Source organism: Dromiciops gliroides, chromosome 3, assembly GCF_019393635.1.
Source record: "Dromiciops gliroides isolate mDroGli1 chromosome 3, mDroGli1.pri, whole genome shotgun sequence".
NCBI lineage: Eukaryota > Metazoa > Chordata > Mammalia > Microbiotheria > Microbiotheriidae > Dromiciops > Dromiciops gliroides.
The window spans coordinates 629938870-629966000 of record NC_057863.1 but is presented as its reverse complement, the minus strand read 5'-3'; the positions used below and the strand labels follow the sequence as shown (position 1 = coordinate 629966000).

The 27131-nt window shown below is 46.4% G+C and overlaps 1 protein-coding gene across 3 annotated transcripts in view; it reads right to left on the bottom strand.

Moving 5' to 3' along the window:
- Positions 1–3420: 3420 nt before the first annotated feature.
- The window catches only part of ACOT7 (acyl-CoA thioesterase 7), a 166636-nt gene continuing 142925 nt past the window's right edge, over positions 3421–27131 (bottom strand). For all 3 annotated transcript variants that reach the window (XM_043998765.1, XM_043998764.1, XM_043998763.1), the window contains one exon: positions 3421–3842. In XM_043998765.1, the coding sequence (XP_043854700.1) occupies positions 3738–3842 (105 nt within the window). In that variant the 3' untranslated portion in view covers positions 3421–3737. The remainder of the gene's footprint in view (positions 3843–27131) is intronic.

The window sequence follows — 27131 nt, the reverse complement described above, 5'->3', positions numbered from 1 at the left end:
CCCAGAGAGCAGGGCACTCAGCCCAGATCAATGATGATCAGCTGGAGCCGCTCCAACTCCAGGATGTTCATCATCAACATGCATCTTGGTGCACATCGGGCATTTCAGTTCTTTGTGACTGGTATCATGCCCAGACTATTCCCAGCCAAAGGAGAAATCTTAGAAAGGACCATTCTTTTTTCTAATCAGAGATCCACTTTTAATGTTTCCATGATGACTTCAACAGCTTAAACCACGATTAGAGAAGAGAGGAGAGGGGAGGGGAAGGGAGGGGAGGGGAGAGAGGAGAGACGACACCTTCTAGGTGGATCCCACTACTCCACCAGGGTGCCGTCCCAAAGGGCTATGCTTAGAAAACCAAAAGGTTTTTGTGGTTAAAAATAAATCTGCCCATATCTCACTGTAAAAGGAAGAGACTGGACCCTGGGCCCCAGGGTGGCTTGGAAGACAGGTAAGGGGCTTTCACAGGGAGCATGTGAACATTGCACAGACAAGGCCGAATTTCAACACAGAGCCCTGGGTATAAATAGACTAGCTAACAGTGGGAAGCAGTCGCACACATAATCGAATGTGACATTTATAAGTCAGACATCTCTCCCCCTCTTTCATGAGTCACAGGTGATTTAGTCACATGGAGACACCGGCCCCATTACATTGTGCCTCAGGGCATGATATAGCCAGGATCACCATGGTCTACTCTAGTTCCTAGCAAGAGACTCCCTGACCCCCGAAGCCCCCATGTGAGTCTGGCCCAGCAAACTGCCACAGCCTCTTCTTCTCCTGACATTCAAGGTATCCTGGCCTCTCCTGAATCCTAATTCACGGAGGACTATGGCTAAATTTGGGTGGAAAGAGCTGAGGTCTTCTGCTCCCCCTGAAAGACTGTTTTTTTCTGGGGGGCTTTGCTAACTGGCTTTTGATGCCAGTCCTTCTGATGGGATTGCCATGAGCAGATCTGGCTCGAGTTTGTCTTTGCAGATGCTCTCAGAGTGGACATTTCCAGGCATCATTCCCCAACCCACATGCTGTCTGGCTGTGGTCTTGGCTTCACAAACCTTGGGTTCAGATGGCTCAGCCTGGGCTCCTCAGTTAACTTGGCAGGGTAGCTAGTTTAGACACAGGAAGTCCCAATGTTAGGAGGTTGGGTATAGGGTGGGGATTGCTAACAGATTGTGCAGGTAATAAAGGGGAGACTCAGCAAGCTTAAGGCGAGGTCATGGGGGCTGGGCCAAGCCGAATCCTCCCCCTGTACCACTGGGAAGTCACATCCGTACCTAGGAAGGAACAGGTGTAGCAAATAAGTCAGGAAGTGGTGAGAAAGTTAATAAGGGAAAAAATACCAAAACGTTCGGCCAGGAGAGACTTGGGGCTGGTCGGGGGAGAGATGGATGCACCAGGCTTCACGGGCCCTGATGAGGGGCTAAGGGACCCAGAGAAAGGATCTTTTCTGGGAGCATGTTTGGCATTCAAACCCTTTCCTAGCCCCACCCTCTCCTACTTTTCCAGTTTTCTTACACCCCGCTCCCCACCATACACTGCCATCCAGTAACACTGGCCTTGTTGTTCAGTCATCTCAGTTGTGTCTGACTGCATGACCTCATTTGGGGTTTTCTTGGCAAAGCTACTGGAATGTTTTACCATTTCCCTCTCCAGCTTATTGGACAGATGGGGAAACTGAGGCCAGCAGGGGTAAATGACTCTACCAGAGTCACACAGCTAGTAAGTGCCTGAGGTCAGATTCAAACTCAGGTCATCAGCTTTACTAGCTGTGCCACTTTGCCGTTCCTCAAACAAGACACTTGCCTGACTCTGGGCATCTTCACCAGCCGTCTCCTCTTGCCTAGAATTTTCTGCCCTCTCACCTCTGCTGCTTATCTCCCCTGGCTTTTTAAGTCCTAGCTAAAATCCCACCTTGAAATATCTTGTGTTTCTTCCCCATTAGACCGGGAACTCCTTGAGGGTAGGGACTGAATTTTACACAACGCCCTCTTGGCATCTATGAAGGACTCCATGAATGCTTGTTGTCAATAGCAGAGGCCTGGAAGGTGTGGAAGTAGCTCAGTCTGGGGCCATTCGGATGTCCGGAAACATGGGCAAGATAGGAGACCACTCCAGTTGACCTCTAGAGGAGAGGTTGGATGGGCCACTTCTGTGAGTGGCTTACCCACTATGTTTGTGGGTACAATATATAGCCCCATTACCACCACCACCTCTAAGCACTCCTTCTGGGCCTAGATCCCATACTTTGGGATCAGGGTTAGACTTCTCATTCTAGAGATTCTAACATATAATTCACCTTGTGAAACCCTTATTGATAAAGTATCCACTGCGTGCCAGGCACTGACATCTTTCGGTGCCTATTTTCTGCCTCTTGAACCTCTTTCTAGGTCCCCAAGAGAACCAAAAACTCAGAGGGAAGGAAGTGTCTGTCATTGCTTACAGCTGCGCAGGGAGCCGCTTCCTTTGGAGGAACAGGCACCCCCTCCTTTGCCAGGCCGCCTTCTTTCAGAAGGTGAATGCTGACAGCAGTTGCTTTTATTACCTTTCCCCGTACTTCGAGCTGAGCCTTGGTAGCTGGCCTGCTTCCCCGACTCTTCCTCTAAAGCAGCTTGTTCAGAGGGATACTCGGGGTTCCACCCTACCATGGCTAATTGACTTTCTCTCTCCTCTTAAAGCGGAGTTGGGTGGGGAATAGCTGTGTGCATGGAGAGTTAGAATGAACGGGGGTCTCGGCTGCAGGAAGCAATCTGGCTAGTTTCTTGCCTCTCACATTTAAGGGCCGAGCTGTCTTGACTTGAACTTTGAGTCCAAGTGGGGATGGGATGGCTGGAGAAAGGCAACATTCCCCCTGGGCCTAGAGTTCCTTTCTTTTTTATTATTTACTTTTTGCGGGGCTATGGGGGTTAAATGACTTGCCCAGGTAAGTGTTAAGTGTCTGAGGCCAGATTTGAACTCAGGTCCTCCTGACTCCAGGGCCGGTGCTTTATCCACTGCTCCACCTAGCTGCCCCACCTAGAATTCCTTTCTAGTGGTAGGGAGGGTACTGTCTGAGGCTGGGCCCAGTGGCAGTGTTCAGGCACCTATCGGGGGCTCTAGAAATATTCCACTCAAATGCAGGTGCCTAGCAGAGAGGGAAAGTGTATGTGCCAACCACCTACCAAGAATTTCTCAAGCTTCACTTAGGGCGTTAGTACTGCCCGATAGTGACAAGTTTTAGTTGTGGAGGTGCCAAGATTCACACTGTTCCCATTGCAACAGAAACCCCTAGAGCGGAGTCGTAGGACCAACACTGATGACTGGGCACCCACAACTGTAGGGAAGGCTTGGCCCAGAGAGGGGCAGAATAACCTGCACATCTTCCACCCAGCGCCTGCATATTCCTTCATGAAGCAAAGAGACCAGTCAAGATGATTAGCTCCAGCCACAATAGCTTTATTAATGTCGTATTCTTTATATAACTTACGATGGGAACAGTAGGATTTGCTAAGTTTTTCAATGGAATGACTTGAGACAGTTTGGAATAATACTGTATAGCCTTTACACTGGAGTAATATAAATAAGCTTTGGTGTATACACTTTCGGAATATATTGTAGGTTAACACCGCATTACAAATACTTCACAGAACACCAGTTTTTAACATGAATAGGATTTTTTGGCCAAGTGAGTTACTTCTAAGTGAACAAACAAATTCTTTCCCAGTTGCATCTTCCTGGGTCTCCGAGGCTCAGGGAGAAGGTCACTTCTGAGAGTTGGCATCTATCTGGGCCTGACGCTTGGCTTTCATCTGCAGATATCTGCTTTTGCCCTCTTCAAAACGCCTCTTCTCCTCCTCAGTCTCTACCTGTTGACCATGAAAAAGGGGGAGGGTCAGAACTTTAAAAACAAACAAACAAACAGCCTTTTTCTTCTGACTAGTAAGCATTTATTTTCTTCTTACCTCTCCACCCCACCTCCCACCGGAAAAAAAGAAAACCCAAATCTTTGGAATAAATCTGTGTAGGAAAGTGAAACAAATTTCCCATTCCCCAATGACCATGTCCCAAAATATACATCTCAGGAGGTGGGTAGTGTGGTTCATTGTGAGTCCTCTGGGACTGCTTGGCCACTGCATGACCAGAGTCCTTAAATCTGAAATCCTCTTAATGGACCATAAGCTACTGACTTTCTCTCTGTCCCCCTGGAGCCTTCAATTCTTTCCCAGGTCTTCTCCACCACACGAGCCACTCCCTATTCTTTTCTCCAGGGCAGCTGGGTGGCAAAGTGGATAGAGCACTGGCCCTGGAGTCAGGAGGACCCGAGTTCAAATCTCACCTCAGATACTCACTAGCTGTGTGACCCGATTTCATGAAACATCTGGGGCCATCTCCAAGTCATCCTGATAGGTATCTTGCCACTGGACCTAAATGGCTCTAGAGGAGAGAGAGGACTTTGCACAGCCCTGCCTCACTTAAATCCTATTCAGTGCAAGTCATGACATCACCTCCCAATGTCAGGGTCCTCTTAGAGAACAAAGGACAAATAACAACTCTTTCTCCATCTTGATCCTTTGGTGAATCAGTTTGACTCCATAATGTCCTCTTCTCTTAAGTCCCCAGGTGCCTTATATTGCTGACTGCATCCTGCCAAGCCTTAGGCTTGGTGCATTCCCACCAAACACTTTCTTTGCTCTTACACATGTGCTGCTGAATGAAAGTAGAGAAAAATCACGCAACATTTGTAGTGGTTTTACTACCACTTTGTTGCACAACCTTACCTGGGCCCTCACTGCTACTAGGAAATCCCAATACATTTCTCTTTTATCACTTCATTATCCCACCCTCCACAGGGGCTCCTCTTCTAAACTTTTTCATTCTTTCTCAAGCTTCCCATGGCTCCCCCTCAGCTAAGGACCCTGCCTCATTGGGGGGGGGGGAAGGGGTGCGTGCAATGAGTTAAGTGACTTGCCCAGGGTCACACAGCTAGTAAGTGTCAGGTGTCTGAGGTTGGATTTGAACTCGGGCCCTCCTGAATCCAGGGCCGGTGCTCTATCTACTGCGCCACCTAGCTGCCCCCCCTCCAATATCTTAAAGAAAAAATTTAAGACCATTTGCCCACGAACTGCCTCTTCTCCCCTCTTGTTTCCTAATCCTCAGGTGCTGTCTGCCACTCTCTGCCTCACATGATGGCAAGGCCAAGCTCTCTATCTGCACATGCAATCCCACTGGGCTCCAACTCCTCCAATGGACTGCCTCCTCTTTCATCCCAACTCCATCACTTCTCTTCCATCTCTCCCTCTCTACTGGCTCCTTTCCTACTGATGATAAACCTGCCCATGTCTCCCTCATCTGCAAGAAATCCTCACTGGATCCATCCATCCCTGCTATCACCTGCTATCTCTTCTGCCCTTTAGAACTAAACTCCTCAAAAAGCTGTCTACAACTAACTGGTGCCCCCACTTCCTCTCCCCTGACTATCTTCTTCTTCTTCTTCTTTTTTTTTTAAAGTGAGACAATTGGGGTTAAGTGACTTGCCCAGGGTCACACAGCTAGTGAGTGTTAAGTGTCCGAGGCCAGATTTGAACTCAGGTCCTCGTGAATCCAGGGCTGGTGCTCTATCCACTGCGCCACCTAGCTGCCCCTTTTCCTGTAGACATCTTAAACTCAACTTGTCCAAAACTGAACTCATTATCCTTCTCCCTAAACCCTTTCCTCCCGAATCTCTGTATTACTTTTGAGGATAACATCATCATCCCAGAACTTAGGTTCCCAATCTAGGCGTCATCCTGGATTCCTCACAATCTCTCACTCCCCATGTCCAATCTGTTGCTATGGCCTGTTGATTTCACCTTTGCAGCATTTCTAGAATATTCCTGCTTCTCTCCTCTGACACTGTCCCCACCCTAGTGCAGGCTCCCATCCCCTCCTGCCTAGATTACTATAATAGCTGCTGGTTCATTTACTCGCCTCAATTCTTTCCCACTCCAATACATCCCTCCCTCAGCTGCCAAAGTAATCTTCCTAAAGAGCAGGTGAGATGGTGTCACTCCTCCACTTAATAACCCATCACACTCAGGGCCAAATACAAAACCCTCTGGAGTTCAAAGCCTTTCATGACCCCGAGCCTCCCCCACACTTACCTTTTGATCTCCCAGCCAAGGCTCTGGGCATTCTCTCTGGCTGGCCGCCATGCCTGGAGCCCCCTTCTTCCTCATCTCTCCCTCTTGGCTTCCTTCAAGTCTCCACTAAGATGCTGTCTTGCCCGGCCCCTCTTAATTCCAGTGCCTTCCCTCTGTTGGCCATTCCTTATTTATCCTGTATGTGCCTTGTCGCTACATAGCTGTTTATCTCCACAGGGACAAGGACTGTCTTTGGCTTCTCTTTGTATCGCCAGCACTCAGCACATTGCAGGCATGTATTAAGCGCTCATTGACCAAGTGCTTCAAAGTACAGTATTGTGGTCATTGTATAAACAGTCCCCCTGGTTCTGTTCACTTCGCTCTGCATCAGTTCATAGAATCCTTCCTGAGTTTTTCTGGGAACTTATTTTTTTTCTAACCAACTTCTGTTGTTCCATGTACCCATGACATTAAGGGAGAGGAAGTGAAGGGCCTTGCTGGGAAGTGGGAAGGAAGGCCAGAAGGAATGGTTTCCCGACACCACAAGTAGCCACCTGTACACCTCCAAGCCCAGCCTAAACCCTCCAAGGTTCCCATGTCTCCCCTTCCAAAAAAGTCTCTGAGGACCCACAACTTCTGCTCAGGAGAAAAACTAGGGAACATCAGGAAGCCTTTCTGGTTCACTGCTCCTGGGATGATAGTCGGTCAGTATTTGGTCAATGTCCCTAGCGTTTCTTTCTAGCTAGAATGCTGCCAGGGGATGTGCCATGAGAGTGGGGAACAGTGGAGACCAGTTCTTAAGATCTAGGTCAAATGAGCTCTGTCTAGGCCCTAATGGGTTAAAATCTTCACAGCCATAAATTCAGTGAGTGAGTGAATATGAAACGCCTCATGTACAATTCACATCACTTCCAACCACAGCGATGCATATCAGGCTGAGAGCTTCCCCAGAAATGAGCTTTATGACGAAAAAAAATCATTTAAAAAGTGCATTAAAAACCTATGAATTGGGCAGCTAGGTGGCGCAGTGGATAGAGCACCGACCCTGGATTCAGGAGGACCCGAGTTCAAATCCGGCCTCAGACACTTAACACTTACTAGCTGTGTGACCCTGGGCAAGTCACTTAACCCCAATTGCCTCACCAAAAAAAGCCAAAACCCAAACCCAAACCCAAAAAAAACAACCCAACCAACCAACGAACCAAAAAACCCCTACGAATGAGTTGGTACAGAGTCCAGAGACATGTATAGGAATTTCATGAGATCAGCGATCAGCTAGTTGAGTGATTCTCTAGGTGTGAGGGCCCTTGGGGGTCCCTAAGACTTTTCCAGGGCGCCCACAAGGTTAAAAGTTCTATTGTCTACAAAATTCAGTAACTTGCCCAATCCCTACATCCCAGTGAATTCAATTCCTACCCAAAGACCCTAAGTTTCCCTACCATCTCCTTAGGCAGTAATTCAAGTTTAGAGACATCACACAATTGACTCGGAGGTACTACATCTTCAAGGTGTCCAAGAGGCAAAGAAAAAAAAATCAGTCAATCGGGCAGAAGCCCTTCATTTGCAATGACGTAACTCCTGCAGCTATTTTGAGTTTGGGGTGTTTTACAGATTAAGAGTGTATTTGCAAAGATGACTACAATCAGTTTTAAAATGGAATGTCAAGTTATACCAAATATTTCCTCCCCCTCAGACATCTCTGAAATTGTTCTCTAAATGTCACCAGGTGTAACTTGTCAAAACCTTGCGTGCTTAGAGCCTTTGATTAAGGATATTTGAAGAGAATGAATTGTATTACTGATCGTGGTTCTCGTTCTTCCTTTTGGAACTCTTAGATACCCACAAGGAAAGTTGGCTGGATTTTTTTTCCCAAGACCCTTTGCTGAAAACCCTCCCTCACTATTCAAGTTTTATCTTTGGCTGACCATTTGCAGGTGTTTCTAAAGCTAAAAGCAATTTTATCTGAAATACCTTAAACATAGAAACAAACTTTTAAAACCAACATGAAAACAGCAAATACCCTTCACCTTCTTGAGATGTGAGAACATCTGAGGCCTAGTGTCCATTAAGTCACAGGGTCTTCACTCGGGTCCCAGTCGGCTTTCCTGTGTGCTATTATTGACAGGGCTTCTCCCTCTCTCTCTGTACGAGACATGGTTGATTTAAACATTTTCAGCTTATCTCAAGCCCAAATGCAGGGAAATCTAAAGTTACTAAGAACTTCAAGGCCAAGCTAATCATTACTAAGATGATGGACGGTGTGCTAACCAGCACCTCTTCTGTCCTCTTCAAGTTTTCACTGGAAACAATGAAAGAATACTCATGGGTCACCACATTTGGTGACACAGCAGCTGATGATGTGCTATTTCTTAATGAGAAGAACAGCCTGGAACGACTTTGGCTTTGATTGCCCGATGGGAAGGGATGGTTCCTTAGTCTGGCTGCTCATCTTTGCAGAAGTGCCCCCTCATTGATTGGGTCATGTACATAGGGAGTAGTCATGGCCAAGAGAAGGCCCAGAAAGTGGTGAACAGGGAAGTCCAGGCTAGAAGAGGAGCTTTGCTGGGTTCATGTTGACAACACGTGTCCAATCGCGGTAAAGAAACAGAGGGGCAAAGTCCCTGCATCTGGTGAGTGCTACAGCCAAACACAGTGCGAGACAGTGTGGTATAGAAATGAGGACATCTGGGTTCCAGTCTTCCTTCCAACACTATGCAATCATGAACAATCAACAGGAGACCTTTATGCCTTAGTTTCCCTGCTTGTAGAAAGATACTTCATAGGGAAAGATGAATAAAACAAGGTGGGAAGGTTTTTGCAAGTCAACAAGCAATTGCAGAAAAACAAACACCCCCCCCCCCCAAGCAATTGCAGAATCACAGAATTTCATAGTTGTAAAGGACTTCAGACGCCATCTAGTCTGATCTGTACTGTAACAAGAATTAAGGGGTGGTGCTGTCATAATACACTAGACTTATTGAGTTTTTGGTCCACTAGAATCCCCAGCTCTTTTTCTATCTAGCAATGGCTAGTGACTTATCATAGCTCTCCTATCTTCTACCTGTAAACTTGATTTTCTGAACCCAGGTGTAAGATGTTATATTCACACCTATTACATTTTATCTTAGATTGAGTTGAAAGGTCTAGCCTAGGGGCAGCTAGGTGGAGCAGTGGATAGAGCACCCACCCTGGAGTCAGGAGTATCTGAGTTCAAATCCAGCCTCAGACACTTAACACTTACTAGCTGTGTGACCCTGGGCAAGTCACTTAACCCCAATTGCCTCACTAAAAAAAAAAAAAAAAAAAAAAAAAAAGGTCTAGCCTGTAAGGGTCCTTCTGAGCCCCAGCTCTGTCATCCCACAAGTTAAGTGATGCTCAACCATTAGCTACCCTTTGGGCTGAGCCATTCAACCCATTCAACTGTACTATTGCACGTCTCTTCATCTTATCCACCAGAACACATTAGAAAGCTTATCAAGTGCTTTGCTAAAATCTAGGTACATTTTATCTACAAAATTGCCTTATCTACCAGGCTAGTAATATCCACCCTGTCAGAAAAAGGGAAATCAGGTTAGGCTGATGTGGCCTCTCCTGAAGAAGTCCCTCCTGCTCTCTGAGATCTCAAATTCTTTTTCTAAATACTCATACAAATCAGCCCGGTGGACTTTGTCAGAGATAAAAATCAAGTTGTGTAGCTTATAGTTTGAAGACTTCACCTTCTTCCTTTTAAAAATGATGGGGTGGGGGCAGATAGGTGGCGCAGTAGATAGAGTACTGGCTCAGGAGGACCTGAGTTCAAATCCGGCCTCAGACACTTGACACTTACTAGCTGTGTGACTCTGGGCAAGTCACTTAACCCTCATTGCCCCACAAAAAAAAATAAAAAATGATGGGAGCATGCTCTCTCCTTTGTTCTTGGAGCTCCGCTATCTTTCGAAGATCCTTGGCCCTAAGGAGGCAATCATGTTGGCCAGCTTTTGGTGTCCTGGCATGTAGTTCATCTGTGCGTTCACCACGACTTGAATTCGCCAAGAGTAGCTGGGTGTTCTCTTGCTCCCTCCCTATTTATCCTGGGTTTTAGCTCCCTAGAAGCCATTTTTGGGTGGTCTCTTCTACTCCAAAGATCTTTCTCCTTGGCAGAGAAGAAAAAAGCAAAGAAGAAACGGATAGCTTTGTTTTCCTCTTGGTTTGTTACCAATGATCTATCTTCCCAGAGATCCAAAGCCTTTCATTGGTCCTCTTTTCTTTTACCCACTGTAGCTAAAACCCTTCCCATGGTTCTCAGCATTCCTCCCCAGGTGCAGTTCTCTCAGAGCTTGAACATACCTGTCTCTATTCTTCCAAGCCTACATCACACTTCTGAATGTATTCTCAATCACCTGTCCTCACTTCCACTGTTCGTGCCAATCTTCTTAAATCTAAGTTGGTCCTTGTGAATTCGCAGGGCTTTTATGCCAATTTCCCCATTTCTCCTCATTGGAATAATTTCTTTCTGTGTCTTTGGAATAACATTCTTGACTTCTCATTCTTCCTGGACTGACATCCCTTATAGAATTTTAGCTAAGGGATTCTACCTGTCTTTCATCTTAACCCTTTGAAATCTGTCCTCCCAAATTCTCCCACACATGTCAGGTGATGCTCAGTTTTCTTGTTCTTTATCACAAGGTCTAAAGTGGGGCAGCAATCATTTCTACCTTGGCAACTGGTTCCTCCTTATTGGAAAGAAGCAGATCCAGAATAGGCTTTCCTGTTGCTTTTTCCTGTTCTTGAAGAATCCAATTATCATTAAGAAAAGCCAAAAAAATATTGCTTGCTTAGTCTGACACAGGGAGAGCTCATGTCCAGATCACGGAAGGCCTTCATGGGGTACCATTTGTGTGCCCATGTGCATCACCAAAAATGGGCAAATATGTAGATCCCCAGAAACACAGCTGACCTCTGTTTGTTTTTAGCGGTTACTTAAAACTCTAATCATCAATGTCATGTTTTCCATCAACTCAAGGTACAGAGCTTTCTTTCATAGGCACCATCATCTTCTCTTTGGCTGCTATCTTGGGGGCCTCAGCAGGAGATGTAGTTGGCTTAGTTGGCTGCCTAACCTTTTTTTTTTTTTTAACCTTCTTTGACAACCCTGTTGGCTTGTTCATGCTGAAGTTTTTGAACTTCAGGTCTCTGGTTTTCTTGGTCATTCTGTATCAACAAGGGATTCAACTGCTCAGTGAGTCCTTTTCTTTTGGATTTCTTCCAAGGATAACTTCTTGTGCTTTCTTCTATGAAAGACAATTAATTCAACTGCTCTGCTCTAGGTTCCCCTTCTAAAGGAATACAGACTCATATTCTGCATTCAAGAATTAGAAAACTTTCCCATTGTTCTGGGCATGGATGCTCTCATTACCCAGGCAGAACTCCCACCCACTGAAATTGAACAACCTGACCTTCACAGCCATGAATACTAGGGATTGGCAAAGAATAAGAGGCAGCTATGAGAAGGATCCTCTTTGTTATTAATGCCAACAATCTCAGAACCCTTCAGCAGAGACACACCAAGTACCACTACTCATCTCTTTTTCCCCTAACCCTCCTGTGAAGGCTTCATTTCCAGAAAAGGAGAAGAGAGTGAAGTCTACAAACCACAGCTTACTAAGTTCAATTTTAATTGCTACCAAATTCCTTTTTTTTTTTTTTTTGAGAAATCCTCTTTTTTAGATATTAGATTGAAATGGAAATCTTTAGTTTTCATCTTGCCTATATTTTCCCCTGTATCTCCCCCAAGATGGAGAAACCCACAGTTGTGGGACATTGTATGTGATGTTCATTTTTCTTAACATATTGGTTGATTTTGTTGACTTTTTTCTCCTCTTTTCCCCCCCCTTTTTCTTTTTTCTTTTGGTGAGGCAATGAGGGTTAAGTGACTTGCCCAGGGTCACACAGCTAGTAAGGGTCAAGTGTCTGAGGCCAGATTTGAACTCAGGTCCTCCTGAATCCTGGGCCGGTGCCTTAAGCACTGTGCCACCTAGCTGCCCCTTTTTCTTCCTCTTAAAAAAAATCTTTGCTATAAGAACCCCACCTATTTCATACTCAGCCATTTGCATTTCATTGAACTCCAAATGTTCAGTGGTTCCTTTTTCCTCTTTCCTCTGTGCCACATTCTTCTACCCTTCAGCCTGCTGTCACAGATGAAGATCACCTTCTGTCTCTTCCAGATTAGTTTTTCTTCATTTTCCTGCTGAGGCCCTTCTTTCATTTTTTTTTTTTTAAGAAAAAAATTCTCCAAGATAACCAAGGGAGTGCAAAGGCGTTCCTTCAGCCCCATCACCTCTTCTAGGAAGAAGTCTCCTCTCTGAGCATAGATAACAGCTCCCTGTAAGTCAATGCAATATTCTTACTGTTCTTCACACTTGTTAGAAATGAGATCCTCCATCTTCTCTCCTTCTTCCTTTAGCTTGGGAAGGACATACCTTGCCACTCTAATGTATGACAGAACTAGAATCAGATGCTGTCCTTGCACTGGAGGAGAAAGCTCTTAAATTTAATTCTCAAGCACAGGACTTAAAGAAACACATGAACATCAAGCATCTTAGAGGAGCCATTTGCTTTGTGGGTGTCTTTGATCACCAACCATGTACATTCCTCTTTAGAATCTACTGACTCAACTGCAATATCTGCGGGTGGTATGAAGACTGGGGACAGTGACGGCCTACAGAAAGTCCCTTCCAGAAAGAGGTCAGGTTATTATGGTTGAGAACAACAAGAAAGCTCTGTATTTGATGCCAACTTTACAAAGAGCTACACTGGTGTCCTGTGGAAAATGGTTTGGAAAAAGCCCAGCTAGTCTAAAACAGGTGACAGGTACGACGCCTCCCTTCTCCCATTGTCTGCTCACTGGTTTCTATCTATATTTCATACCATGACTGTCTTTTTTTTTTTTTTTTGGTGGGGCAATGAGGGTTAAGTGACTTGCCCAGGGTCACACAGCTAGTAAGTGTCAAGTGTCTGAGGCCAGATTTGAATCGAGGTCCTCCTGAATCCTAGGCCAGTGCTTTATGCACTGCACCACCTAGCTGCCCCTACTGTCTTCTTTATGCTGTATGATGGTGGTTTCATTTCTTCTTCTCCTCCTCAGAACCCTTATTACAGGATTTAATAATCCTTATTAAATTGATAACAACCAATTTCAAACTTGCAATAATACCGTTAATAATGTTGTTCCTGAGCACACAAACAACCTAATCCAATTTGATCCAACCTCTACTATGTGCAAAGGTCTATGCTAGGAAGTGGCAACCCAGAGACAAAACAACAACAACAAAAACAGTAACAAGAAAAAAAACCTCCTTGGCTGAGAGCCCAGCTTTGATTCCAATACAGCCATTCACTTTGTGGTCTACGTTTTCTGCCTGTAAAACACAGATGCATGAATATCTTCCCCATCTTTTTGCCTTCAAGATGAGGAGATGTGGGAAGTGATGTCCTCTACTGAGCTGTTCGAACTCTGCTAGAAAAAGTCCACCTCCTTCCCCAAGCTTTTCCCAACTACTCTGACCCCACACTGGCCCTAGTCTTCTCTGAGATATTATTGAGCTACTATATCAATATCCACAGATCCTTTTCTGCCCTGGATAACATCCTGTTTTATATTTCACGTTAGATTTCTCTTTTCACCAGAAGGCAACCTTCTCTGGAAGAAAGATTGTACCTTATCCTTCTCTCCCATTGCTCAGAACACCTCACAGAGTATAAGTAGGTCTGAAGTAAATGCTGAAGTTGAGCCCACATCCTCTTGCAGTCACATTTTATACCCTTCTTTTAAAAAACCCAGTCTCCTAGGAGCTCTCATCCATTTTTGTGGGCTTCACAGGGCTGATGACAGCAGAACGAAACAGTGTATTGAAAAGGAGCATCCTAGCCTTGTCCCTGTGCCCTGGAGAATATGGTGCCTTCTCCTAGGGTAGAGCAGGCCATCTACAAAAACACAGGCATAGCTACTCCGGCATGTTTTACTGGACCCGTTTGAAAATAGCTCCGCTTTGCTGTCACTATAGACACTTGTGGCTGGTGGTTCCAGAGCTGAGAGAGGATAAAAAGGAAGATATTGATTATGAGTTTATGTTTCCATTAAAACCAAAGTAGCTTCCTTTGGCTCTGATGTCAGGCTGGCATAATCAACTAGGATATTTTGAAAGTGAGCAAGCTGTGTGACCCTGGGCAAGTCACTTAACCCAAAATTGCCTCACCAAAAAAAAAAGTGAGCAGTCCTAGCTTAAACTGGTTTCTGCTCCTTTGTGTCGCTCACCAGCCTTTAAAACAGACTGGAACAAAGAACTCTCTTCATAACCAGAGGCAGCCAAGTGGCACAGTGGACAGAGCTCTGAGCCTGGTGTCAGGAATTCAAATCCAAATTCACATTTGGCCTCAGATGCTTACTTGCTGTGTTACCCTGGACAAGTCACTTGACCTCTGTTTACCCTGGTTTCCTCATTTGTAAAATGGGAATAAGAACAGCATGTACCTCCCATTGTTGTTGTGAGGATCAAATGAGATGTTACTTGTAAAGCACACAGTGGCTATTATATAAATGCTGGCTGTCATTTATTAGGAACAATAACAGCAACAACCACAAAATCAGGGTTATAAGAAGGCACTCACCCCCTCACCAAACCCTGGTGCAGATGGAACAATGGGTCTAAAGGGGAGCAGAGGAGATGAAAGACCCTGCTCGTTTAGAAAGGAAGATGATTTTTCTTCATTTCCCTTCCCATTCTCCACTCTATCCATAAAGACACATTCAATGGGGGACCTCATGGGAAGCTGGTGAAGGTGACTCCTCTCTACATGGTAAAAATCTGAATTACGGGAGAAAAAATTCATTTACAAGGGATAACAGGAAGAAACAGCGTGAATCCATCCTGGAAAGCAGCTCTTGGTGGGGAAGGCCTAGATCTGGGAGTGGCTTTGATTTGATGGAGGGGGGAGGGGGCAGCAGGATGTAAGGAGACAAAATCTCAGGAAGGAGATCAAATCTCCTCTTGTCCCTTAATGTTCAAAGGAGTAAACAGAGCCCTGGCTCAACCCCACACTCAGAGACTCCCCTGCTGGCTGGGTCAGCATTAATGAGGTTGTGTTCAGTCTCTTCTCGCATCTGAAATGTGGTGAGCCCAGCAAAGGAACAAAGTCCACGGCTCTCCACAGCCCTGTCCAGATGTGAGTGCTGCCGTCCTCCTCAGAATGACATAAAACATGGGCCTAGGGAAATTTCTGAGGACTCAGCACGCTCATTTAATCAAAATCGACCCTTCCTTCACTGCAAGGGGAAGAGACTCCCTGGGGAGGAGTCTTATCACTCCCATCTCTAGCGCCCAAAATGGCTTGGGAGCCTTCTGCTGGGAGGCTTGTTGGGGGTGTTTCATCACCAGTAGCATCATCCATTAAGCATTTACGAATGAAACACTTAGGAGGTCAGAAAAACTGAGGCTTTCCCCATCTAGGATAGGAATAATGGATTTCAGGCAGGCATACGTCACCAAAGTGTGACGGACAAGCTTCCTGGGGCTTGTGTGTCCTCCGACTGGGCATCAGCTCTCAGAATTCTCCCACCTGGTGCCCACTAGGGCCTGCTGTATCTAACCCACTCCCATCACGTACTCTATCTAGCGCCCTAAAAGTTTGCCAATAAGACCCTCAGATTTCATCCTGGCAAAGATTCTGATGCCAAAAGTACAATGGAAACGGAATGATGAAACTCAGAAGGAGAAATGTGCAGCACAGCCTGTCTGCCCGCCAGTCGGGACCAGTGTCAGGAAGCTCCAAATTCTCTTATTCTGGCTGGGCCTTGACAAATGCTTTTGAATTCTCCTCCTCCTCCTCCAAATATGCTAATAACTAAATTGCTGCCAGGGGAAAAAAAGGAAAAAAAAAGATCTGCACTCGAAACATTCCAGGTATATTCACAAATGTGAGTAAAACCCCACAGAGCAAACCCACACTGGAGGTTGCGTTCCCAGAAACTGTACAGGGCCACCCCAAATGGCCTCAAGCAGCTTTCAATTATGTCTGCAGGGTCATCCAGCATCAGAGAACTGTCACCCCACATCTGCTACTAACAAACTGCTACCCACGGGTTTGAGGGGTGTTCCGGCTGATCTGCCCACACATCTCCCAATGACCTGATGCTCCTGGGACACCTGAGGGTGGACCCCACTGGGGCACAACATCTAGCCGTTGCCATTTTCTGCCCCAGAGCTGCCTTGATGTGAGGCCCATTGGTGAAAAGGGAGGACAGGCTCTTTCCTGGGAGCTTCCAATGGAAGCACCTTCTTCCAGGGGCACTCGGGCTGCAGACGACTTCGTATAATTAATCCCTAAGTCTTGTTCCCCATGCCATGCTGCAAGTGGGGTTTAACAGCATTTAACCAACCTGTGAGGGGCTAGGACAGGCCACATCTCAGTGCTTAATGCTCAATGCTTGTAGGAATTTCATGCTGTTAACCAAAATTATTCTTTTTATGAATGAAGTTTGTGAAGTTTGAAAAGGATTTCATAGCCACCAACAAGAAACGAGAGGCCAAGTTTCTGTTCTCAAAGGTCATTCTGGTTGGCGTCTCACAGCCCATATGTTGTGGAATGGTTTCATTCAGTGGCAGAGTCTAGAAGGCTCAACCTCCAGTTGGAAAGAAGAACAGAGACCAAGGGCGGCCAATTTCTGATTGATGGAGTCTCCACCCTACCCCACCCCAGCAGAAATGCTCCACCCAGCCATGGCCCCAAAAGCAAGGCTCGGACCATCCTTGCCTCTGTAACAAAAGTAGCAGAGCAAATAACAAAGTCGGCACCTCATGAATGGTTCGTGACTGCAGTGTCCCAAACCACCACAACAAAGATGGCATTGGGAGTTTTCTTAAGCCTGGCCCCGCATGCAGTAGGCCATTGTTTCAGTGTATGGCAAGGAGGATCAGGCTCCTTGACTAAGGCTAGAATGACTTCCTCTCTGAAAGAATAAAAAGGTATATACTGAGTGCCTATTATATGCAAAGCACTGAGGACACAAAAAGAACAGTCTATCCTGCTCTCCAGGAACTCTTGTTTATCAAAGTGTGGAAAAGAAAGCTGGCATTTCGATGATAGTTCTACAAAGCCAAACAAAGAAGTCAATCACTTTTGCACCCTTTTCTCATTAGTTTGAAGGAAACAAAGGGCAGCTAGATGGTGCAGTGGAGAGAGTGCCAGGTCTGGATTCAGGAAAGGTTCAGGTCAAAGCCAGCCTCAGACACTTACTAGCTGTGTGACCTTGGGAAAGTCACATCACTTCTGTCAACCTCAGTTTCCACAACTGTTGAATGGGGATGATAATGGCACCTGCCTGCCTAAGTTGTTGTGAGGATCAGAGGAAGTGATATTTGTAAGGTGCTTAGCATAGTGCCTGGCACACAAGTAGGTGCTATATAATTGCTAGCTATTATTGTTGTTGTTGTTAACAAAGGACAGTACCAGGGAGAAAACAGCAGGGACAAGTCTCCATGAGGGATTTTTTCTTCTATTTTAAAATTTAATTTATTTTTGAAAATTTTGAATGTTAACAAATGCCAAATAAAATGGGCATTTCCATACAACAAATAACATTCATGAGGCACTTTAACTATTTTTTTCCAATTCTATAGCACTTCAAGATTTGCCAAGTACTTTAAAATTATTATTTCATTTGGTTCTTCTTGGGTTTACAGCTGAGGAAACTGGGGTGAAGGGACTTGCCCAATGTCATTTAGCTAGGAAGTATCTGAGGCTGGACTGGAACTCAGGTCTTCCTGAGTCCAAGCTCTATCCACTGCACCACCACCTAGCTGCCTCAGAGACAAGAAAAGGACAATTTTACGCGAAACTGCAAATCTCTCTTCAGTAGAACTTGCTTTTCTTTGGGATAGAGAGCAAATTCGACACGACTCCCAAAGCTGTTTGTCTCTAATTTATTCTAGCTTCCTTCTGTTATCTTCTGTGCAATTTTAAAAAATGCACCAATGACCCTCTTTTCTTTTTCTTGTTTTGCTTACTCCATCTCAACTCCTCTTCCTTTCCATGCCCACTCCCCTTAAAAGAAAAAAGAAAAACAAACAATCCCCAACAAAACCAATTCCCTTGTTGGCCATGTCTGAAGACATGGGTCTATTTCTGTTTCTTTAAGTCTCTCTCTCCCTCTCTACCAGGAGGTGAGGAACATGGTTATCCATCTGAGAGATTGAGAAGGCAAGAGATCACAAGCACCTCCAAGAGTGGAAAGTGATGGACTGCAGCTTCATCTGAGGCATCGTCTGCACAGCACAGTCTGTGTGGGATGGTCTGGGGCCTCCAAACCATGCCATGAAACATTTAGCCTGAAGAAGAGAAGGCCGGCAGGGTGGAGACACACTGGCTCCCCCTCAGATAAAGGAAGGGCTGCCATGGAGAAGTACATGTGTGCTCTTTGTCTCGGGAAGGCAAGAGAGGAGAAACTGAAGATTCTGGCTGGACAAAGAGTAGCCTCCCAAACATTACGACGGGTGGAACAGGCTCTCCTCGCCTGCCCAGGAGAGCTTCGATAAGGCCAGTGGAAGGGTTGTGGACGGACCCCTTGGCTTGGCAATTGGAGCTCTTCACAAACTGGTCCTAGCTGACCTTTTCAGACTGGCTCCACGTGACTTCCCGCTAGCGCTCACTGTGCGCCCACCACACTATTCCCCATACCCACATGCCATCCCTCACCGACTTGCCTTTGCACGTGGGGTGTTCTCCCTCCTGACCTCTACTCCTTTCAAGGCTTACACCAAGCAGTACCTCCTTCAGGAGACCTTTTCTGACTATGATGTATCTTGAATACATACTGTATTTACTCATCTAAGAAACAGAATGTAAGCTCCTTGAGGGCAGAGATGGTTTTGTTTTTGTCTATGTAACCCCGATGCCTATCACAGTGCCTGCTAATTAGCCAACCAGAGAGCATTTAGTAAGCACTTAGTCCTGTCCAGGAATGGTGTGGAGCACTGGGAATACAAAGAAAAAGAAAAGGCAGGCCCTGCCCTCAAGAAGCCTACAATCCAATGGCAGAGACAACACACACACACAAACAAACAAATAAATTAAACTAGTAGTGGGGGGGCAGGGGAGGAGAGAGAGACACGACTGGGAAATAGTTCCCGCATCTCAGCTGAGTCCTGGAGGAGGCCAGGAATCCTAAGAGGTGAAGGTGAGGAGAGAGCACTCCAGGCAGTAAAAAGGCCCAGGTCTGGGAGGTGGAACATCACATCGGGCGTGGGTCACTAGGGCTGGACTGTAAAGCACATGTAAAGATAGGTTACAAAGAGCGTTCAACGCCAACCACGAGAGGAGCCCAACAAATGGCCTGATGACCCAGTGACTGTACAAAGGATCCTAGCTCAGGTGGAGCTGAGCCTATGGGGTCTCTACAGCCAAACCAATCCAAAGGAGGACACTCAGAGCTCAGCTTCTGGCTGCGTTTTTACCCTGTTTGTTAAAGATGAGGTGAGAGTCACGACAGAAGCCGGCACTTTGTGTTGTCAACATCCCAGCGTTTGAGGAATGGAGAGCCCAGTGAAGGAGAACATACAGCCTGAGACAGCAGCTCTCCTTTCCCACGCTTCTGGCACAAGGACGGTGAATTCCAACAGCTCGCCAGACTTCTGCAGGAGATGCCAGGGCCCGGCATTAGTCAGAACAAAAGAGACACTAACTATAGAGTTCTCGAGGAGGTTTCGTACACTTCTGGTTGACGTTCTGGAACTGAGCCATCTGCCGGGAGCTACCCTGAGACACGACTAATAATTCTTAATCATGAATATGCAGGAAGCGGTCCAGAAGAACCCTGGCCAAGGAATGAGCCTAAACCTGCTAGAAAAGGAGCCAAATGGAGTTTTCCTCTTTTCTTCTTCTCGTTTCCAAGCATGGTGGCACCTCTGAAAACTTGTGGCATTTTCTCAAAGCTCCACATTTTGAGAAAGAGCCCAGATAGAAATATGAACAATATTTTGCCTCATTATTGTCAACAAAAATGTATTGAGCGCCTACTCTATGCGTGTCTCCATACTAGGCGCTAGTGCATATACATTAAGCCTCAAATGATACACTAGGAATGCCATGGTATTTAGACATGGTATAATTTTCCATGGTTTTAATATAAGACCAGTTCCACTGAGGGACAGCAGTCCGTCTATGAAGTCTTGGCTTGCTGGAGGGTGAGAAAATAGGAGTTCTCAGACGGTTGTCAAACCAAGCCATAATATTGAAGTCTAGTATGTCACTGACATAGCAGGTAGTAGGTCATGGATGAAGGCAGGCAAAGTAAGGCCTAGAGAGCACACAGATACCAAAGGTGAGAGCAGGTAGGTCAAGTATCTAGGCTGGGTCAAGAGAAGGGAAACTCATTCTAGAAGACCAGTAAACTGGAATAGCATACAGTGAATCTGCTACCCTGGAGACAAGGGTGTGGTCCAGCCACAGGCTTGAAGGAATTAATGCCTTAGTCTACAGGAAAGGGAGATAAGTGACTTACCATGATAGAAAGTGGGCACAGCTGAAGGCATATTCCAACAAGCCTGGAAGGTTTTTATGTAAAATGCATCAATCTCCAATACTCACTTGTCAAACATACAAAGATAGAATCGAGCAATCCCAACAGGAGGGAAATGATCAAAATTCCCTTTGCAAGCACAGCTATTAAGCTAGGGGCCACAGTCCTGCCTTCCCAACAATTTATAATTCAGGGCTGTCAGGGAAAGGATGAAAGTCATAGACTTGTGGAGTTTACAGGGAAGAGAATCTTAGAAGTCATGGGACCCAATCTCCCTCGTTTGATTGGTGAGCAACTTCAGGCCTGAGAGAAAGAGAAAGTCTCCCACCAGAAAAATGAGACAGGGAGGGAGTCTGGGTAAGAAAGGAGAATTGCAGAAAGGGGACCTCAAGGCTAAAAGACAGTCTTGCAGGTACTTAAAAGCAGACATAGAAGAAAACTTCAAGGCTAGTAGTTTAGCTAGTCCAAGTGTGCCAAAGGTTAAAGCTAGTTTGTACCACTTGCTTAATTCGCTTATGCATATTAAGTGCCAACACCCCAAAGGCGGAGACTGCCGCCATTTTCAAACATGTGACATATGTAATGGGACGAGGGAGACATGTTAAGGGGAAATATGTAGAGGTGTTCTGGAAGATTGCACACCTCTTAGTCCTCAATTGATGAGGCGAAGAAGGGAGGGACCTTTGTGATAGGATCAGGGATTATAAAAAGAGAAATTTACTGTAGCAAAGCACCACTCTTGTATAGTGTGGTGCCCATTCTTGCAAGGATGTAATAAAGCCTTCATATAGTCACCAAAAGGGACAGGACAGGCCCTGAGAGGTTTTAACGACTTGTCCCAGGTCACACTGATGGCATCGCCAGTATTCGACCCCAAAGACAGCCTTCTTGCCACTGCCCTACAATGGCCCCATGGAAATGAAGGGTTTCTGGTATTCCAGCAGAAGCACTACTGGGGGACTGCTCTGGACAAGGCTCATCTCAAGGTAACAGCCGAAGGGGAAATTCATCAGAAGGAGCAGCTAGAGCAAAGACAGAGTTGTCTTTGTCACCTACCATCCAGGGAGATCTCCCACAAGTGAGCTCTGGCAGAGGATCTCTGCTCCACCTCCTCCTCACAACTCCAGGCAAGAGAAAGCAGGAAATTAGCATCTCTTAAGCACCCTGGGGCTATTAGTTCAAATAGATTTGTTCCCATTATTTGAATGACTCAGTGGAACCCCCGTTTTATAGCTTGGTATGGAGACAACATAATGAAACAGATGGCTAACTGATATGCTGCACACACCCACACCCCAGCTGTCTCCCTACATTTCCATTTCCGCCTCCCTGCTAAACAAACACATAAATAAATAAATAAGTGGGGGGGGGCCCACCATAGAGAAAGCAAAGCATCCTTTTGGGAAAATCTTTTTCAAGTGCCAGAGGTTGGCACTGACAAGAAAACCATGCTTACAGCATCTGCTTTCCTTGTTGTGGCAAAAAAACGAATGGAATGGGCAGGGGGTGGGGGGTGGGGTAGGGAGGGGGAGTGCTGGGTATCTTTGGAGCTTGGCCTTAGAGAAACTTCAGATCTAGGTTACATGGAAACTCACAACACAGCCATCCTGAGAAAATAATGCCAATGATCTCAAAGTACTAATGGCAAGCTAGAAAATTCGGCGCTAGCCAACTGCCTTGTGGACAAATAACAAAACTCAGAAGTGCCCCAGAATCCTTGAAGTCATATTCCAGAGACCTCGCACAGTGAGAGGTCAGGAGACCCAGGCTCAGTCCCAACTCTACCACTGGACTCCCTGCTGACCTCAGGTATGTCAGATCACTTGGCTGGATCCTCAAGCCTTCAAAGTACGAATACTAACATCTTCCCTGACCACCTACACTAGGCTGCTGTTAAGGATCAAATGAGATCATAGAGAGTTGAAAGCACTTGGGAAACTGTAAGGCACTTGACAAATAAATGTCAGGGCTCATTTGCTGGCCTGGCAGCATGGGAATTGGTTTAGCTTGGTTTGAAGAATTGCATTACGGTGTTTGCTACTTAGGAGTGAGAAATCGGCATGTTGGCCACTTTGGGAGATGGACTTTCCCAGGTTCTAAATTCCTTAAAAAGGAGACCTAGAAACACTTTCTATTTTAATGGCTTTGGACCACTCTGGGGAGGGGTGGGGGGTGGGGGTAGCGCACGGGCCTGCTGCTTTCCCCTCCAGTCTGCTTCCTTTTCCCTTAAGCAACAGCTCCTGGTTCCCTGGATGTCTTCCTCCCTCCCTCCCTCTTTCTAATCCCCCTTTCCTTCCTTCCTCCCTCCCTCCCTCCATTCTCTTCTTCCTTCCTTCCCTCCCTTCCTCCCTCTCTCTCCTCCACCCCCCAAGCTGCTGTCTGTCTTCTGGGCACTCTTCCACTGTAGGGGAAATCTATGCTTTTCAAATTTTACCGTTACAAACCAAATGTTTTAGATTTCCCATTTTCTGAGCTTTGAGAACACATATTTAGAACTTGGCCGATAGAGCAAGTGACTAAATTCCACTCTTAGTAAAATCAATAGCTTGTCCTTTTGGTAATTAACGAATGTCTAGTGCGATGAGGGTTTCCAGCGGTGGTACAACAATTTCCTGTAAGCCTGAGGGACCCAGGCTTTCTTAATTAGTGAAACCACGCCGAGTAAACCCGCCGGAAGTCTATAATGGGAAACCTAAGGGGCCTCTGGACAATAATGAGTTCGATGAAGACATGACATGTCCAGATGACTGGGGGTCCTGAGTGCCACCCCATGTGCTCACTGCATGCTAAATGCCCCAACACAGGGACTCTCCATCACGGCATGACCATCAGAGCCTCCCAACACCACTTGGCTGCCTCAAGCCAGCACTGTCTGAAAACTCTGGCTTTCATAGACACAGGGATACCTCTGGCCCAGTGTGGCCAAGGAAGCCCTTTAAGCAGCCTTCTGTGCCCTGGCTCTACAGCATAATGACTGGCAGGACACTCGCCTTGGCACATTACTGCCACCAGCTAACATGGCCTGGGAGATGTGCATCTGGATTAATTAGCTCTACTGAAGTTCCTATGGAAACATGGTCTGAAAGTGGCAACCTCTCATGGGGAGCAGCCGGAAATCTCAGGGAGTGAGATCATAGCTGAGAGTCATAAACAGCCCTCCTGAGGGGTCTTCTCCCTCTCTCACTGAATCACTAAAAAAGGGTCCCTAAAATAACACTGCCTCCCCCCCCCCCCCCGCAAGCCCTGATGAGAACTCACCTGTCCTCCCTGCAAAAGCCAAGGCCAGCCCATGGGACCAAAGCAGAAATGGAGCCATTTTTACTTCTTGATTCACACAGACATACCATGTACTCCCTTTCCAAGTCCAAAGTACTGAATGGAACAAGGATGAAGCCTTCATTCTCAACCGGCATCGCTCTCTCCAAGCTGCCGAGACTGATATTTCAGGGCATCAAAGCAGACACACGGTGGATTCAGCTCAGCGAAAAGCCAACTTCAAAGACACCCAAATGAAACTAAGAATCAAGTGCATTTAGAAGGAAAACACTAATAAAGATGCTGCTGCCAAAGTGGGTGTATGCCAACGGTGTGCCCGGGCTACACTCACAGGCTGGGCACTGGGCAATGTTAAGGGCTAAAATTCTAGCTAAACTGTCTAAAATATCTAATGAGTGGTCGCCAATAAATTATAAGCTTTAGCAAGAGTTAGACTTTTAAGCATTTATTAAGGAGAATAAGAATTTGGTAAAGAGAGAGAAAAAGGCCTAAATTCCTAGCTATTAAAGGGAGAGCACATTTCTAGCTCCGCTCTCCACCAGAGTCCAAAGGAAAGAGCCCGAGACTCAGCGCCAGTCTCTTCCTTCCTCCTCCCACTAGTCTGCGTCACTTCCTCCCCGCCAAAGAAAAGACTCCTGGTCTTGCCCTCAAAGACCTTCGCTTCATGGGCAGAACTCTTCTACAGTAAGTATCCAGCAGGTGGCGTTATTCCAATCGTTACAGCAACACAGGGTCCTTTCATCCAGGTTCAAGCTGACCCACATAGTCTGAGGTCAGGTGGACACTGGGAGCCCAGAATTGGCACAGAATCTCAAGTCAGGGAGGAGCATCTGAGGCTACTGAGGACCACCTGAAGCTGAGCTTTTCTGCAACATTCAAGTTCACAGGCACTATAAACCACTAGAGCCATTGAGATAAAAACTAACCTTCCATGGTCATATTTTTACCATTGATATGATAGGAACACCAGTAAGTAAACAGAAGGCAACAAATGCAAGGAGGGAGAAGGGACATGCAGCACTTAAAGTGATTGAAGCTTCAGTCTCAAAGACTCGAAGGGTCATGGGAGACCAAGAAAAGTGAGGGCATTCCTGTCCCAGGAGAAGGACCACGCAAAGGCAGGAAGGCAGGAGATGGCACGTCAAGCTTGGGAAACAGCAAGCAGGCCAGTTTGGCTTGAACTCTGATCTGGGAAGGAGAATAAGACAAAACAAGGCTAGAATTGATGCCAAGTTGGGGAGGGCCTCAAATGCGTAACAAGGGGTAATCCAGCACCCTTGAAGGGGCTTGAAGTCCTCCAGGCCGCTAGGTGGCAGCTGGTTCTTTGACTTGCAGTCAGGAAGATCTGAGTTCAAACCTGCTCAGTAGCTGTGTGACTCTAGGCAAGTCACTTAACATCGGTCTGCCTCAGTTTCCTCAAGTGTAAAATAACAATATTTTATAATAATATAAAATAAAAATATGATAATAAAATAATAGCACCTCCCTCCCAGGGCTGGTGTGATGATCAAATGAAATAACATGCACAAAGTGCTTTACAATCCCTAAAAGTCACATCCTTCTCCCGGGCATCCAGAGGCCCCCCACTACACATCTCTTCTGTTAGCTTCTCCCGAGGCTTACAGAAGGCTTCCCCCCACCCCCACTCCATACCATCTGGGGTGTCCCCGCCTGCTCAGAAGGAGATGCTGTCCAGATGACAGCACAACTGGGGAGCGAGCTAAGTCACCAGGACTCAGATGCTTTCCCTCCCCGGGCAAAGCAACCATTTAAAGCTCTGACCTCTCTTGGAGGGCACAGTGAGAAGCTTGAGGTGAAAGGACTCCACCAAGGTGAAGGATTATTCCTGCAACCGAAGAGCTGCTTTGGAAGAGCTGACCACAGAGCACAGGGCTTACTGACAAATACATCAAGGTACTTCCAAGGTCTATTTCTGCAGTGAAACAACAGCTTTGCGGAGCCAATGGCTTCCTGTCTCTAAAAGGGTCTAGGCTGGGCATTCTTTAAGCTGGGCTCCAGGAGGTGTTTTTCTCTAACATTTTGCTGAGCACATTTCCACAGGATTGGCTTCTATCTCCTGCATTTAGAAACGTGATTGTGAGGAGGGGGTCCACAGGTAGCGCTAGACTGGCCAAGGGGTCCAGGATGCCACAGACGTTGAACACCCTTGGAGTAGGTCCAGGGAATCATTGATGGAGAAGACATAACAAGCTAGTGCATGGCCAAGCTCCCACTTTTCCCTTTGCTCTCTCAAGGGGTGGGCCCCGGTGGGAAGATCTGATGCGTACAGCTTCTTGAGGCCCAATGAAGACAATCCACAGCCCCACAAATTAAATAACCTAAGAATATAGCTCAGCATCAGCACCGATTCACTGGGTTGTCTTGGGTATAGCAATAAGCACTTTTCTGCCCCCTTAATTCACTAAGTGATTTTCTGTCAGCACAGTTCCCTGTGAGGCTCACAGGCCAAATTCACTGGCTCTCTCTACAGCTCATTTTGTATACTTAGGAGATCGGAATGGAAGAGAGAGATGTTTTTGTTGCCACCAGTCAGTGAGAAGCATTTATTAAGCACCTACTAAGTTCCAGGCACTGGGCAAAGAAGGGCATAAGACAGTTCCTGCCCTCAGGGAGCTCACAGTTCAATGGGAGAGACAACGTGACAGTGACTATATATAAACAAGCTAGATACAGATAAACTGGAAATAATCAATCAAGGGAGGGAAGAGGGATCAGGAAAGGCCCTAACTACTGTAGAAGCCTTCTCGTTGGTGCCCTAGCCTCCCCTCTCCAAGCTGTCCTTCTCATAGCATCCAAAGCACAGGGATGAGACTCCCTCAGAATCTCCAAGAGCAGGTCCCTGGTTAGGCTGGAGCCAGCCTGTGACTCTCCATCCTCACCATATCCCACTTACCGCTCCTCAGCCAGGACATCCCGCCTGCTGTGGCCATGCCTGGGCCTAGGAGCCACCATCCTGGACCAGGCCTCTACACACAACCCCTTTGCTCCCCACCCCACATTCCCATCACCTGCATTTAATCAAGCACATGCTTTGTATTTGCTCGTCTATTCCTGTGCTATATGCCGTGCTCCAGCAGAATGTGAGATCCATGGGGAAGGGGGCTGGGTCAGTGGCATTTTGGTCATCACTGTGGACCCCTGGTGCCTAGCACAGAGCAGGTGCTTAGTAACCACTTACTAGACTGGCC